This window comes from Panthera uncia (genome assembly GCF_023721935.1).
Source record: "Panthera uncia isolate 11264 chromosome A3 unlocalized genomic scaffold, Puncia_PCG_1.0 HiC_scaffold_11, whole genome shotgun sequence".
In the NCBI taxonomy this organism is placed as follows: domain Eukaryota; kingdom Metazoa; phylum Chordata; class Mammalia; order Carnivora; family Felidae; genus Panthera; species Panthera uncia.
Window position 1 is genome coordinate 51,195,752 of NW_026057578.1, and position 15,124 is coordinate 51,210,875.

At 37.5% G+C, this 15,124-nt stretch overlaps 1 protein-coding gene across 4 annotated transcripts in view; it reads right to left on the minus strand.

The window, feature by feature from the left end:
• The window catches only part of GCC2 (GRIP and coiled-coil domain containing 2), a 71,833-nt gene extending 65,615 nt beyond the window's left edge, over positions 1-6,218 (minus strand). Inside the window, exons 1-5 of one of the 4 annotated variants that reach the window (XM_049650135.1) lie at positions 6,079-6,218; positions 5,579-5,710; positions 4,597-4,681; positions 3,399-3,466; positions 320-424 (exon numbers count right to left, since the gene is read on the minus strand). In XM_049650135.1, coding sequence (XP_049506092.1) covers positions 320-424; positions 3,399-3,466; positions 4,597-4,681; positions 5,579-5,710; positions 6,079-6,084 — 396 coding nt within the window. In that variant the 5' untranslated portion in view covers positions 6,085-6,218. Of the gene's footprint in view, positions 1-319; positions 425-3,398; positions 3,467-4,596; positions 4,682-5,578; positions 5,711-5,982 lie in introns of those variants that run through there. The other 3 variants (XM_049650136.1, XM_049650134.1, XM_049650138.1) reach the window with 3 other exon arrangements.
• Positions 6,219-15,124: the final 8,906 nt, after the last annotated feature.

Genomic DNA, 15,124 nt, shown 5'->3' on the forward strand with positions numbered 1-15,124 from the left:
ACTGAACAATGATTCATTTAGAGTATGTGTGAGAGTCAACTTACTTAAACAAGTACTTTTTCACAAAACAAGTAATTTTTAATAATTCTCATTAAAGAGTAACATTACAGCAATAAAGAGGATTAAGAAATGCAAAAATTAAATGCTAGTTCTATCTCTATGTAGATGGGGGATTTCAGTTGTTTTTCTTTTTTAGATATTAATTTGTTGTTGTAAATTATTAAAGTCATCAAATCACATGCTTGTTAAGATTTTAGCTCTAAAATTCATGACTATAGTAAATAAAATAAAAAAACCAAACATTAAATTGTTGCCTTACCTCAACCTCTTGCTTCATTTTAATATTTTCTTTCTTCAGGTAAAGACACTGTTGCTCACTCTCTGCTTTTTCCAGAAGAAGAGCATCCAGACGTTCAGTCAATGCCTGTTTTGGAGCAGGGTGATTTGTTTGCCAGAGGTTAAAAATGGTGGATTGAACACATGCGTAATTTTTTCTTCACCATATCCAAACCACACTGAAGTAAGAATAAAAGACTTAAAAAGGTCTATACGTAAGAACAAAGAGAAAAGGAGAAAATAAATAAGGACTACGGGAAATTTCACCATATTTTTGAAAAACTGAAAAATGGAGGAGGAACTGAATTAGAAAGAGGAAGAAAAGTAAAACTTACAGGGTCTTCACAGGGAAACACACGAGAAGCTGGCAAATACTCTAGTAAATTAAATGTCCAGAAATTGGAGGCCCTAGATATTGTTGAGGGAAGTATAATGTGTGGGATTCAAAAACTGGGGATTGGTTGACAATCTGAATAGGGAGGATGAGAATAAAAGGCAAGAAATCACCCCTGTCCCATCTTCCTCAGAGATGGGTTTGTTCTCTGCAGAAATTTAACAGGATAGAAAGTAAATGAAATGGAAACTAGATCAACAAGAGTAAGTAAAACTTCTACCAAGACTGATCAAGAGAAGACAGAAGTCACAACAATAAAAATAAAAAGGACACATATCTACATATAAATCAGAGATTAAACAGCTAAAGAGAATATTATGAACAATTATTTGGCAATAACATTAAAAACTGAAATGAAAGGAATAAAAATATAGCTTTATTAACTCAAGAAAAAAAAATTAAAAAGCCTAATACTGTAACAATTTAAAAATTAAACTAGTGGTTTAAAAACTGTCCACCTAAGGCAACAGAAGGAATAGTTTTATAGGTGAATTCTATCAAATTTTCAAAGAACAGATTATCCCAATTACATATGAACTTGTTCAGACAAAATAAGAAGCAGATTCCGTTATTCTACAAAATTTGCATAACGTGATACAAATATCGAAAGACTTTACAAACAGGAAAATCACAAATCCAATTCATCATGAATCCAGATTAAGTTAAACCTAAATGTTTAAAATCTATAAAAATGTTAAAATCTTAAATAAATTAGTCTACTATCACCCTATATCTGTCTACTTCTGAACTTACATAAAGTAATAAAAACAAACCAAACAACAGATGTAGAAAATTTACAGTTCTATATCAAGTTATAGCTATTATTCAAATACAGGTAGAATAAAGCCATTTTAAAATATGGGATGACATTTTCCTCCCATACATCCCTTCTTAGGATGCTACAGAAGGGCATACTCTATGAAGATGAGGTTAACCACCAAAGTGAATAACATGTCACTTAGCAAATGGGGGGCCAATACAGAAAAGCAGTGTAAAAATTCACAGGATCATGGCACAAGGCCATTTCCAGGAAAACTGGGCGGCAGACCTAGAGAACAACCAGAACAAATTAATGCAGGACAGAAGGCTTTAGAAGGGGTGGGGTGGGGGGGTCCAGGAAAAAACAGTAAAGATGATCTGATCTATCTGATCAATGGAAAGTAGGAGTTATTGGGAAAGATAGCAAAATTTTCATATGCTGTTAACAGCAAGTTAATAGCTAAATGTCTAAAATGGATAAATCAAGGAATAGCAGTGTAACTGTATTATTTAGAAATACAGAAATAATTTCTAGAAGTATTAGTGTTTTAATAAGTTATTTAGTTATTAGCATTATTTGTAAATTATGTGCACAGATTACTTTGGTTAAAACAATTTTAGTTTTAAAATTAGCTTTTTCATATTACATAGAATATTGCAATATAAACTTCTGATTGGTAAATTATCAGGGCAATCCTAAATACATTCACTGATTTTAGGGGATATATACAGGTCATTAACTGAAAACAGCTATAAAAAATCTTGAAGATTAGAGGCACAGATGCACAGTTATTTCTTAGGAAATACAGACTTGATTCCAGCAAAGAGATAATAACAAGAGTGACATATACTAGAAATTTCATTATCTTAACATACAATTTCACCTCCCCCTTGCATTTGGAAGCAGCATATAACTTCATATACCTTCAAATTTTGACATGGAAAATACGATTATTCCTCTTCTAAAAATGAAAGTCAAATACATCAGCTTTGAATAAAACTTTAGATGTATCCCAATGTGCTAGAAGATAACTACCAGAAATAAGATGACTACTAGAAATTTAGAAAATTTAGAAGAGCATGGAAAAAAACATTACAAAGCTTTGAGAAACAAAAGAAACTCTAAAGATTAGACCAAATGGGTGGGGAGGGTACATTTAGTTAGCATTAGGGGCCTGTAAGTAAGAATAAGCAATTCAGGTTCGTCAACAGATAAACAAGATAAAAACAATACCCTGTGATCTGGCAAGAGCATATAAAACAAAAAGAGAAGAGAGAGCCGGGTTAGGGAAGAGAAAGTGTACTGATAAACTGCAGCATTATCCTGAAGGAACTAGAGATCACTGGTGGCTGACACATGTACAGGATAAAGGAAACAGGAAAACTGAAGAGTCTCTAAAGTTAAAAGGTCTGAAAAACAGTGCTGTCACTGGTTGTCCAGTAAAAGGGATTTGGCCATGCTAAACAAAAAGAAAAGACAAGAGAAATGGGTGAATATTTAAATCTTTCCCCAAACAGCTAGAGATTCAACTGTGAGATGTGGGTCAGTAATCACATCCAGGTATACATATCTATTTATACATTTTATGCATCCATTGGCCTAAAAATCACCATCAAATTCCTGAGCACGGGTTTTCTGAGGGGGAGAGGGAAGAGCAGGGCTGAGATTAAGGCAGCGCCTTAATGACAGAGTGTGTGCGATGGAAAAGAGAAGAGAGTACCACTCATTTCACACAGAAAGAGAGGTAAAAAACTTAACCAAGGGCAGAGAGGAAGTGGAAAAACAGAGGCAAAAGCCAGACAGGGCTCTGGCACATTGACAGCTTTAAAGGAAATTTGATTTGTTATTACACATTTCCTCTAAGTAAATAAATAAAAATTAAAGCAATATTTGCAACTTTTGCATTACCTTAATAATATCACCAGTTCCTCCAGCAACAGGTTTTGTTTTGAATTCCTCAATTTCTTTCTCCAATTCTAAATAATTATTAAAAAAATTCCAGTTCAGAAATGAAGAGAATAATTATTGTCTAAAGTGGTAAGTACATTCTTTAAGGAAAAAAAAAAGACACTATAAATTAGAATAAAGCAGCAGATATTTTGAGAAAGTACTAATTTCACCCCATATTACCTTTTATTTTCCTTTTTTCTTATGGAAAATTCCAGACAAATAAGAAAAGTAGAAAGGATAGTATGATTAATACACCCATCACCTTAATTTAGCAATAATTACATGGACTCTTGTTTCATCCTGACCTGTATTTTTCCTTTTTTCTTACCTATCTTGATATTTTTGATGCAAATCTGAGACATTATAGTATTTTAGCTGTAAATAACTTCTTACTGTATAATCTTAAAGCAATAATTAACCTCATATTAAGCATAAATACTAACCTATTTCATCAACCCATGTCCAGGTCTGGAGCCTAGAACACCTTTCCAAATATATTTATTACTCTCTTTATCACAAACTGGCCCAATCTCCCTAAACACAATGCGACCTTTTCTAGTAGAAAATAAATCTTGGTTTGTAGCAATTAACATTTGTTAAGTCATTGGAAATTCATGACCTCACCGCACATATTGAAAAGAATACTAATATCTACATTCTTTAGGAATATAAAGTTGAACAGGCAATCAATCAACTTCAACAAATATACTTCAACATTCCAGGAATGGAAATATTTTATTACTTTACTTGAGGCCTCTTTTTACTTCTTTGGGCTCACAATCTTCTATCTCTGACATTTCAACTGACTACCCTAGAAAAAAATGATTTATCTAGATCAATATACAATCCAAATCCAAAAAAATGCTTAATTTTAACCAAATTTTTCTTTAAGATCCTCTTCCTTGACTTTTATTATTTTATTATTTAGATTATTTTAATAGTTCAAAAATAACTGCCGTTTAGAGATGTGTAATGGTAAAAAAAAAAAAATCACAGGTAAATGGTTAGAATGTTAAATAATAATAGATTTCACACTGAGTAAGATTTTATTGGATTCACTGGTAAACAAAATAAGCCAATATACAACTAAAAATCTAGTATTTTAAATCATGATTCAATGAGATTGTGGTAAAGATGAGTATTTTCAACTCAATACCTGCACATCGGGCTTTAGCTTTCTGTATTAGCATCATCTGCTTCTTGGCAAACTTGATAAGATCTTCCTTGGGCAAGGTTTCCAGCTGAAAGATGTAATGATATTACTAATTTGTTATAACTCATGTTCCTTTTAGACCACAAAAAAAGAAATATAATATCTTCTTAAAAACATCCTATTGAATAAATCTTCATGTCAACCAAACCATATTTTTTAAAAGTAGCAACTGCAACTTCAACTCAATAAATACCAGTTAGGGGACTGCTATGAAATATAAAAAACAGCACATATCCTCTTACTCACATAAATTCTTGTTTAGGTTAAGATACTTTCTGGGTTTTGATTTAATTGTAAAATTAGGGGACTGGGACTAATTCTACTTAACGTTCCTTGGAGCTGTAAAATTATTCAAGGCTGAAATGTCTTTGGCTACCTGAAAATATGTAAGCATAAATATAGCAACAAGACAAATCAGGGTGCATTTAGTCTTTTTAAGAAATCAGGGAAATTACTTAACCTCTGGGCTCAGTTTTCTCATCTGTAAAATTGGGATAACAAAAGTACTTGTCTCATGGTTACCATGAAGCTTAAATGATGAAGTAACTGTTCAGGGAAGTACTGAAAACTTAGTATGCAAGCAATAAACCACTATCTTTTTAGAATCATGGAATGTTAAACGTTGTACCAGACCATAAAAATTACCTAATTCAACCTTTTTTTCATACTGTAGTAGTAACCTACAGAATTGAGTCCGTTGACTCCTACTTAATGTCACTGCTCTTTCCAGTATACTATATAAATCCTCATAGATTAATGTTTGAAAAATTGCAGAATCTCTCAGCCGTGCTAACCGGGAGCAGGAAGTAAACAAGGTCCATTCCTTTCACACCATGAAACTTAAAAAAAAAAAAAAAAAAAAAAGATAACAGATTGGTTAAGAGCCCTTGGGGAAGGGTTTCTTTTAAATAGGCCACCTTCCTACCCATGCCAAAGTTTTCCATTCATCACCCTTCCACTCTTCAGTGAATTGGCTAGTCAAGTACTGTATTCTCTTCACCTTAGATTTCCCGGTCCCAGAGGTGGCTGGTGAAGCCACCCCATCTTGAACAGGATCCTGCAAAACAAAATCAAACCCACGTATCAAGAACTCTTCTCCTAATCTCAGATAGAACGCTGGAACCTTTACAGGTAAAGCCTCTCCGTGGAATCAAGTGTAGGAAACTCCTATGTGAGTTAGGGAAGGTGGGGGTCTGTCGCTGTGGCAAATCATATACAATCTGGCTCTAAGGAGCCAGGTAATCTAGGGACTGAGTTTGGGGCAGTAGGGGCAGAGACCGGAGCAGCGCAGGGCTGCGGGGCGCAAAGCGAAGGCTGCCAAGAACTCACACGGCACCCATCCCCGCGTCTCAAACCGCGGCTCGGGAAGGCCCCGCGGGGAGATGGTGGGCCCCGGTCCCAGTCCGGTCGCCCGAGCAGCGTTACCTCCATGGCAGCCGGCCTGCTGTGGCCACGCAGCCCCGCTGCCCCGCAACCCCACAGCCCAGCCGCCGCCGACTCCGCACTTCCGTCTGCTGTCGCCTCTGACGTACCCTCGGCTGCAGGTTAAAGGTCGCGCTTCTCCGTGGCTGCCCGCCACCCCCCGCGTCTCCATGGCTACCGTCTGATGGCGCTTCCGCTTCCGCTTCTCCTCCGGGAGGCGGGTCCCTGCGCGCGCCCTGACCCGCCAACTGCCAGCTCCGCCCGACTCCCTGGCCTAACCCGGGGTGGGGGAGGCTTCTGCACGTTCCGGTGGGCGGGGGGACAAACCCTGGTATTGGGTGTCACAAACCCTGGTAGGTTTGAATCCTGCCACTGCTATGTTTTAGTAGATGTGAGAATTGGGCAAATCACCCCTGAGACCCTCGTTTTCCATACCTTAAAATGCTGTTAGGCTGATGGGAGTACTGTATTGAGGGTCAGGTACCCCCAAAAGGCCAGTTACCTTACTCTTTAAAAAAAAATTTTTTTTTAACGTTTATTTATTTTTGAGAGACAGAGCACAAGCAGGGGAGGAGCAGAGAGAGGGAGACAGAATCCAAAGCAGGCTCCAGGCTCTGAGCTGTCAGCACAGAGCCTGAGGCAGGTCTCGAATTCATAAACCATGAGATCATGACCTGAGCCAAAGTTGGTCCCTTAACCGACTGAGCCACTCAGGCGCCTGATCAGTTACCTTACTCTTTATGGAAAGCCTCAGATGCCTGTCAGATAGCTGTTTTCAAGAGGATTCTTAGGCAGATGCCGTCCAGCAGGGTGCCCTGTGAGTTCTCTCCGGAGCTGATGGAGCCAAGGATGCGGCCTCCCGAAGCAGGCATTTTTTGGCTCTCAAGGCTGTGAGGAGGTCCCCAGGGGAGCTTTTGTCCAAGGGGGCTTTGAACCCTTTCTGATGTGGGAAGCAAGAGAGACGGCCTCTCTCAGGGCCAAGATGGAGGAACAGAGATGGTGAGAGACAACACCTTATGTGGAACTAATGGGTTGTTTGTTGGTGCTTCCCCATCCCACAAGGAATGTTCCCAGTGTACATTCTTGCCTTGATCTGACCTAAGGGAAGCAGCATTCAGTCTTTAACCATTAAATGTGATGTTAGCCATAAGTTTTAATACTGATATCCTTTATCAACTCTTTGTACGTGCAATAATAACAATAATACTCCCTTTTAAAAAACATTATGTCTTGATTATGAACATAAAATTTTGGTCTGATGAAATTAAAAATATGATTTTCCTCACTCCACTATACTTCTGAAAATGCTCATGTTCATGTTGTGTCCCCTTCATCTCTCTCCTATTTTGTGTACTTTTTGATGACATTCTGATTGCATTTAAGTCTTTTAAGTGAGGGCCCAAAAGTTATGGTTTATGGTTTTGTTTATTAGGGGCCTCTGTTCCTCTGTGGTAGCATGGCCTAGGAGATGGCCACATCCTTTTATCTCTGTCTTTCTCTTTCTCTCTCAAATATATGGTTAACCCCTCCTGGATATACATCATCAATCCTCAACAATTGACAATGCATGGCTAGTCTTATTTCACTTTTACTCACATTTACCATATCCTTAAGTCTCCTACATTATTTTGAAATAAATCCCAGGGAGCATATCATTTAATTTATAATATTTTTGAATGTATTTGTAAAATACTTTTTTTAAAAAAGTAGACAAATACTATTATGATACAAAAAACAGAATTATTAATATCATTGCATATCCAATTAATGTTCACGTTGGCCAAAGTAGTCCTTTTAGAATTTGATTGTTTGATTCAGAATATTAACACCCATTCTTTGCAACTGGTTTATATGTCTCTCTCTCTTTTTTAAATTTTGAAGAAGGTATTATAATATCTTTTATTTTGTTATTATTATTATTATTATTATTTTTATTTTTATTTACATCCAAGGTAGTTAGCATATAGTGCTATAATGATTTCTGGAGTAGATTCCAGTGATTCATCCCCTATGTATAACACCCAGTACTCATCTCAACAAAGGTCCTCCTTAATGCCACTTTACCCATTTAGCCCATCCCTCCACCCACAACCCCTCCAGTAGTCCTCAGTTTTTTCTCTGTATTTGAGAGTCTCTTATGTTTTGTCCCCCCTCCTTGTTTTTATATTATTTTTGCTTCCCTTCCCTATGTTCATCTGTTTTGTATCTTAAATTCCTCTTATGAGTGAAGTCATATGGTGTTTGTCTTTCTCTGATTGGCTAATTTCACTTAGCATAATACCCTCTAGTTCCATCCATGTAGTTGCAAATGGCAAGATTTTATTCTTTTTGATTGCTGGGTAATACTCTATTGTATATATATACCACCTCTTCTTTATCCATTCATCCATTGATGGACATTTGGGCTCTTTCCATACTTTGGCTATTGTTGCTAGTGCTACTATAAACATTGGGGTGCATGTGCCCCTTCAAAACAGCATACCTGTATCCCTTGGATAAATATCTAGGAGTGCAATTGCTGGATCCTAGGGTAGTTCTATTTTTAATTTTTTGAGGAACCTCCATACTGTCTCCCGGAGTGACTGCACAGTTTGCATTCTTACCAGCAGTGGAAAAGAGATCCTCTTTCTCTGCTTCCTTGCCAACATCTGTTGTTGCAGGTAGTATCTCATTGTGGTTTTGATTTGTATTTCCCTGATAGTGATGTTCAGCATTTTTTTATGTGTCTGTTGGTTGTCTGGATGTCTTCTTTGGAGAAATGTCTATTCGTGTCTTTTGCCCATTTCTTCACAGGATTATTTGTTTGGTTTGGTTTGGTTTTGATGTTGAGTTTGATAAATTCTTTATAGATTTTGGATACTAACCCTTTATCTGATAGGTCATTTGCAGATATCTTCTCGCATTCCATTGATTGCCTTTTAGTTTTGCTGATTGTTTCCTTTGCTGTGCAGAAGCTTTTTATCTTGATGAGGTCCCAATAGTTCATTTTTACTTTTGTTTCCCTTGCCTCTGGAGACGTTAGATAAGAAGTTGCTGCAGCTGAGGTCAAAGAGGTTTTGCCTGTCTTCTTGAGGATTTTGATGGCTTCCCTCTCTTACATTTAGGTCTTTCATCCATTTTGAGTTTATTTTTGTGTATAGTGTAAGAAAGTGGTCTAGGTTCATTCTTCTGTATGTCTCTGTCCAGTTTTACTAGCAGCATTTGCTTTATTCCACTGAGTATTCTTTCCTGCTTTGTCAAAGATTAGTTGGCCATACATTTGTGGGTCCATTTCTGGGTTCTCTATTCTGTTCCATTGATCTGAGTGTCTGTTTTTGTTCCAGTACCATCCTGTCTTGACGATTACAGCTTTGTAGTACAGCTTGAATTCTGGGATTGTGATGCCTCCTGCTTCGGTTTTCTTTTTCAAGATTGCTTTGGGTATTCAAGGTCTTTTCTGGTTCCATACAAATTTTAGGATTGTTTGTTGTAGCTCTGTGAAGATGCTGGTGTTATTTTGATAGGTATGGCGTTGAATATGTAGTATTGACATTTTAACAATATTTGTTCTTCCAATCCATGAACATGGAATATTTTTCCATTTTTTTGTGTCTTCTTCAATTTCATTCATAAGCTTTCTGTAGTTTTCAGTGTATAGATTTTTCACCTCTTTGCTTAAATTTATCCCTAGGTGTCTTATGGTTTTTGGTGCAATTATGAGTGGGATTGATTCCCTGATTTCTCTTTCTGCTGGTTCATTATTGGTATATAGGAATGCAACCGATTTCTGTGCATTGATTTTATATCCTGCGACTTTGCTGTATTCATGGATCAGTTCTAGCAGTTTTTAGTGGAATCTTTTGGGTTTTTCATATAGAGTATCATGTTGCCTGTGAAGAGTGAAAGTTTGGCTTCCTCCTCATCGATTTGGATGCCTTTTATTCCTTTGTGTTGTTTGATTGCTGAGGCAAAGACTTCCAATACTATGATGAATAATGGTGACGAGAGTGGACATCCCTGTCATGTTCCTGACTGTAGGAGAAAAGCTCTCAGTGTTTCCCCATTGAGGATGATACTAGCATTGGGTCTTTCATATATGGCTTTTATGATCTTGAGGTATGATCCTTCTATGCCTACATTGTTGAGGGTTTTTTTTTTTTCAAGAAAGAATGCTGTATTTTGTCAAATGCTTTCTCTGCATCTATTGAGAGGATCATGTGGTTCTTGTCCTTTCTTTTATTCATGTGATGTATCACATTGATTATTTTGCGGTTAGTGAACCAGCCCTTCATCCCAGGTATAAATCCCACTTGGTCCTGGTGAATAATTCTTTTAATGTATTGTTGGATCCGTTTGGCTCATGTCTTGTTGAGGATTTTTGCATCCATGTTCATCAGGGAAATTGGTCTGTAGTTCTCCTTTTTATTGGGGTCTTTGTCTGATTTTGGAATTAAGGTAATGCTGGCTTTATAGAATATGTTTGGGAGTTTCCCTTCCATTTCTATTTTTTTGGAACAGTGTCAAAAGAATAGGTGTCAAATCTTCTTTAAATGTTTGGTAGAAATGCCCTGGAAAGCCATCTTGCCCTGAACTCTTGTTTTTCAGCAGAATTTTGGTTATTAATTCAATTTATTTACTGGTTATGGGTCTGTTAAAATTTTTCTATTTCTTCTTATTTCAGTTTTGGTAGTTTATATGCTTCTAGGAATTTGTCCATTTTTTCCACATTGCCCATTTTATTGGCATATAATTGCCCATAATATTCTCTTATTGATCGAACTGGCTAGGGGTTTATCAATTTTGTTGATTTTTTCAAAGAACCAGCTCCTGGTGTCATTGATCTGTTCTACTGGGGTTTTTTTTGTTTGTTTTTGGCTTTGATAGCATTGATCTCTGTTCTAATCTTTATTATTTCCTGTCTTCTGCTGTTTTGGGGTTTTATTTGCTGCTCTTTTCCAGCTCTTTAGGGTATAAAGTTAGGTTGTGTATCTGAGACCTTTCTTCCTTCTTTAGGAAGGCCTGGGTTGCTATATACTTCCCTCTTATGACCACCTTGGCTGTGTTCCAGAGGTTTTGGGCTGTGGTGTTATCATTATCATTGGCTTCCATAGACTTTTTAATTTCCTCTTTAACTTCTTGGTTAGTCCATTCATTCTTTAGTAGGATGGTCTTTGGTCTCCAAGTATGTTATCTTTCCAAATTTTTTCTTGTGGTTGATTTCGAGTTTCATAGCTCTGTGGTCTGAATATATGCACGGTATGATCCCGATCTTTTTGTACTTGTTGAGGGCTGATTTGTGTCCCAGTATGTGATCTATTCTGGAGAATGTTCCATGTGCACTGAAGAAGAATGTGTATCCTGCTGCTTTGGGATGGAATGTTCCTAATATGTATGTTAAGTCTATCCAGTGCAGTGTGTCATTCAAAGCCATTGTTTCCTCATTGATTTTTTGCTTAGATTATCTTTTCATTGCTGTAAGTGGGGTGTTGAAATCCCCTATTATTATGGTATTATTATCAATGAGTTTCTCTATGTTTGTGACTGATTTATATATTTGGTTGCTTCCGTGTTTGGAGAATACATGTTTACAATTGTTAGGTCTTCTTGGTAGATAGACCCCTTAATTATGATATAATGCCCTTCTTCATCTCTTTTTACAGTCTTTATTTTAAAATCTAGATTGTCTGATATCAGTATGGCTACTCCGGCTTTCTTTTGGTGATCATTAGCATGATAGATGGTTCTCCATCCCCTTACCTTCAATCTGAAAGTGTCTGTAGGTCTATAGTGGGTCTCTTGTAAACAGCATATAGATGGATCTTGTTTTCTTACCCATTCTGTTACCCTATGTCTTTTGATTGGAGCATTTAGTCCATTGACGTTTAGAGTGAATACTGAAAGATATGAATTTATTGCCATTATGTTGCTTGTAGAGTTGGAGTTTCTGGTGGTGTTCTCTGGTCCTTTCTGATCTTACTTGCTTTTGGTCTTTTTTGTTATTTTCTTCTTTTCTTCCCTCCGAGTCCCCCTTAAAGTTTCTGGCAGTGCTGGTTTAGTGGTCATGAATTCCTTTAGTTTTTGTTCATCTGGAAAACTTTTTACCTCTCCTTCTATTTTGAATGACAGCCTTGATGGATAAAGAATTCTTGGCTGCATATTTTTTCTGATTCAGCACATTGAATATATCCTGCCACTCCTTTCTGGCTTGCCAATTTCTGTGGATAGGTCTGCTGCAAACCTGATCTGTCTTCCCTTGTAGGTTAAGGACGTTTTTCCCCTTGCCATTTAATGATTCTTTCCTTGCCTGAGTATTTTGTGAATTTGACTATGATATGCCTTGTTGATGGTCGGTTTTTGTTGAATCTAATGGGAGTTTTATGTGCTTCCTTGATTTTGATGTCTGTGTCTTTCCCCAGGTTAGGAAAGTTTTCCACTATGATTTCCTCACAAAAACCTTCTACTCCTTTTTCTCTACTTCATCTTCTGGGACCCCTATGATTTGGATGTTATTCCTTTTTCATGAGTCACTGTGTTCTCTAATGCTCATATCGTGCTCTTTTGCCTTAGTTTCCCTCTTTTTTTCTGCTTTGTTATTCTCCATAAGTTTGTCTTCTATATCACTGATTCACTACTCTGCTTCATCCATCCTTGCTGCCATGGCAGACATTTGAGATTGCAGCTCAGTTATAGCATTTTAAATTTTGTCCTGACTAGATTTTACCTCTTTTATCTCCACAGAAAGGGATTCTATGCTTTTTTCAACCCCAGCTAGTATTCTTATTATTGTGATTCTAAATTCTGGTTCAGACATCTTGCTTGTATCTGTGTTGATTAAGTCCCTGGCTGTCCTTTCTTCCTGTTCTTTCTTTTGAGGTGTATTCCTTTGTTTTGTAATTTTGAAGGAAGAAAAAGAATTAACAAAATAAAAGTGAAAATAAATAAAAATAAAAACAACACAAAAAATCAAATAAAGGATGCTAGCTCCTAGGTATATTTCAGTCTGGTTTGAAGGATGTTTGATAGATTAGAGAAAAAAGGGAAAGAATGGAAAAGAAAGAAATAAGGTTAAAAAAAGGAAAATGTTAGAAATTTTTTAAAAAATGAATGCAATAAAATAGAATCAAATGAAATGACGAACGTAAAATAGAACTAAAAAATATACAAAAAAGTAAAAAATATTGTAGAAAAATTAAATCTTTTTCATAAAAACAGAAAATAAAAATAATTTTTTTCTCTTTCTGTATTCAAGAATAAGAAAAGAAAAAGAAAAAAAATTGAATAGATAGACCCATGAACAGAATGAAATACAATTGAAATTATGTCCAGTTTCCCCTAGAAGTCAAACTATGGAGCACTTTATAGTATGTAAACTAAGTAGGCAGAGAGATTTGTGGTGTTCCACTAGAGCGCTCTGGCCCATTTGGGTGGGTCTTGGTTCAGCAGCTCCATTCTCCACTAGATGGAGCTGCTTAGTTAATCGGGCTGGATTGTTATGTAGGTATACATGTGCATGTGCATGCGTGGGAGGAGTGAAAATGGCATCACCGAGCTACCCAGTCTCTAGTATCAGAACTCTGTGCTCTCACAGACTGGAAATCAAGCACCCCTCCTTTGTGTCTGGCTTCCATCCACTGCCTGCTTCTACACTGTTCATGACCAAGCTGTCAGCCTGCCAGGTGTCACCTCCCTCCCGAGTTTTATCTCAGATGGGACTGTGTTTCCAAACCTGACTTCTGAGTGCCCTGTGGCTTTGACCTGCTCAGACCCTCTGAGGGAGGGTTTGCTGAGCAGTGGCCGGAGGCCGGCCCGCCCCCAGGAATGTTTTCAAGACTGTGCTGCCACAGATGCACAGAAACTGCAGCTGGTGCCAGCCTGCCCCAGAAAAAGTTTAGGGGATTGTGTAGCAGCAGCATTTCAGGGATTATGGTAAATCACAATGCCCATCTGGCTCCAAGCTTCAGTGAACCCTTAATGTCCTTGTTTCAACACCAGCGAAAGTGGCTGTTCTCTGGGGTCTGCTGGAGGAGACTGTACTGCCTCTATCAAATGTCCTCCCAGCAGGGAAAAAGCCATTCCCCATGTGGCCTGAGGACTCCTCAGACCTTGCTGTCTGCTCTTGGGCTTTGCTCTTCCCACTAGAACTCCTCCAGGTATCAAACTGCGGAGTTTCAGACTCTGAACTCCCCTTTTTATGGCGTCTTAGTGGAATTTAGACTGTCTCCTTTATCCTCCCCCCCCCCTTTTTTGTTCAGTCCCTTGTAGTCCCTTTCTCCATTCTTCCTTTTTTGCTCACTCCACTCTCTTTCTCTCCAGCTGCTCTCAGGGGGCATAGAGCAATGCTTTTCCTGGACTCTTCTTCTGTTTCCATCCTCTCTCCACAGGCAAAAACAGCTCCCTACCCTCAACAGTTTCTCTCTCCCCAAGTTCACCTCTCTGCACCATGTACCTGCCAAGTTCTGTAGTTCAAGTTGTGCAAATTGTTGTGTTAATCCTCAGATCAGTTTTCTAGCTGTGCAAGATGGTTCAGTGTTGATTTGTCTGCATTTTAGGGATGAGGGATGCAAAAGAAAAGTTCCATGCTGCTCTGCCCTCCTTCTGGATTTATATGTCTCTTAAGTTTCTTAATCTAAAGGTATCCCCTGACATCTATTCCTTTTTCCTTTCACTTATTAGAGAAATGGAGTCATTTATCCTAAACAGTTTCTTACAGTTGGATTTTTCTGATTGTGTCCCATTTACCATATTTCTTTTCCCTTTCTGTTTGCTATAAATTACTAGTTACATTTGAAGGTTTGTTTGTGTGTGTGCATGTGTGTGTGTGAGGAGTACTTGATAAGGGATGCTATGTACTTCTACCAGGAGATATATAAAATCTGTTGTCTTGTGATGTGAGCAGTCACTGATGATCATTGCCTAGATCATTAGTTGCAAAATGGTGATATTCTGATTCTATTGTTCTTTAACTTATTAACTGAAATAATTCTTCAAGGAGAAATTTCCTCTCCTTAACTATTTTGTTACCCTGAGGATAAGACTTCGATTTGCACTTTACTTGCTAGTTTTCAAAGCA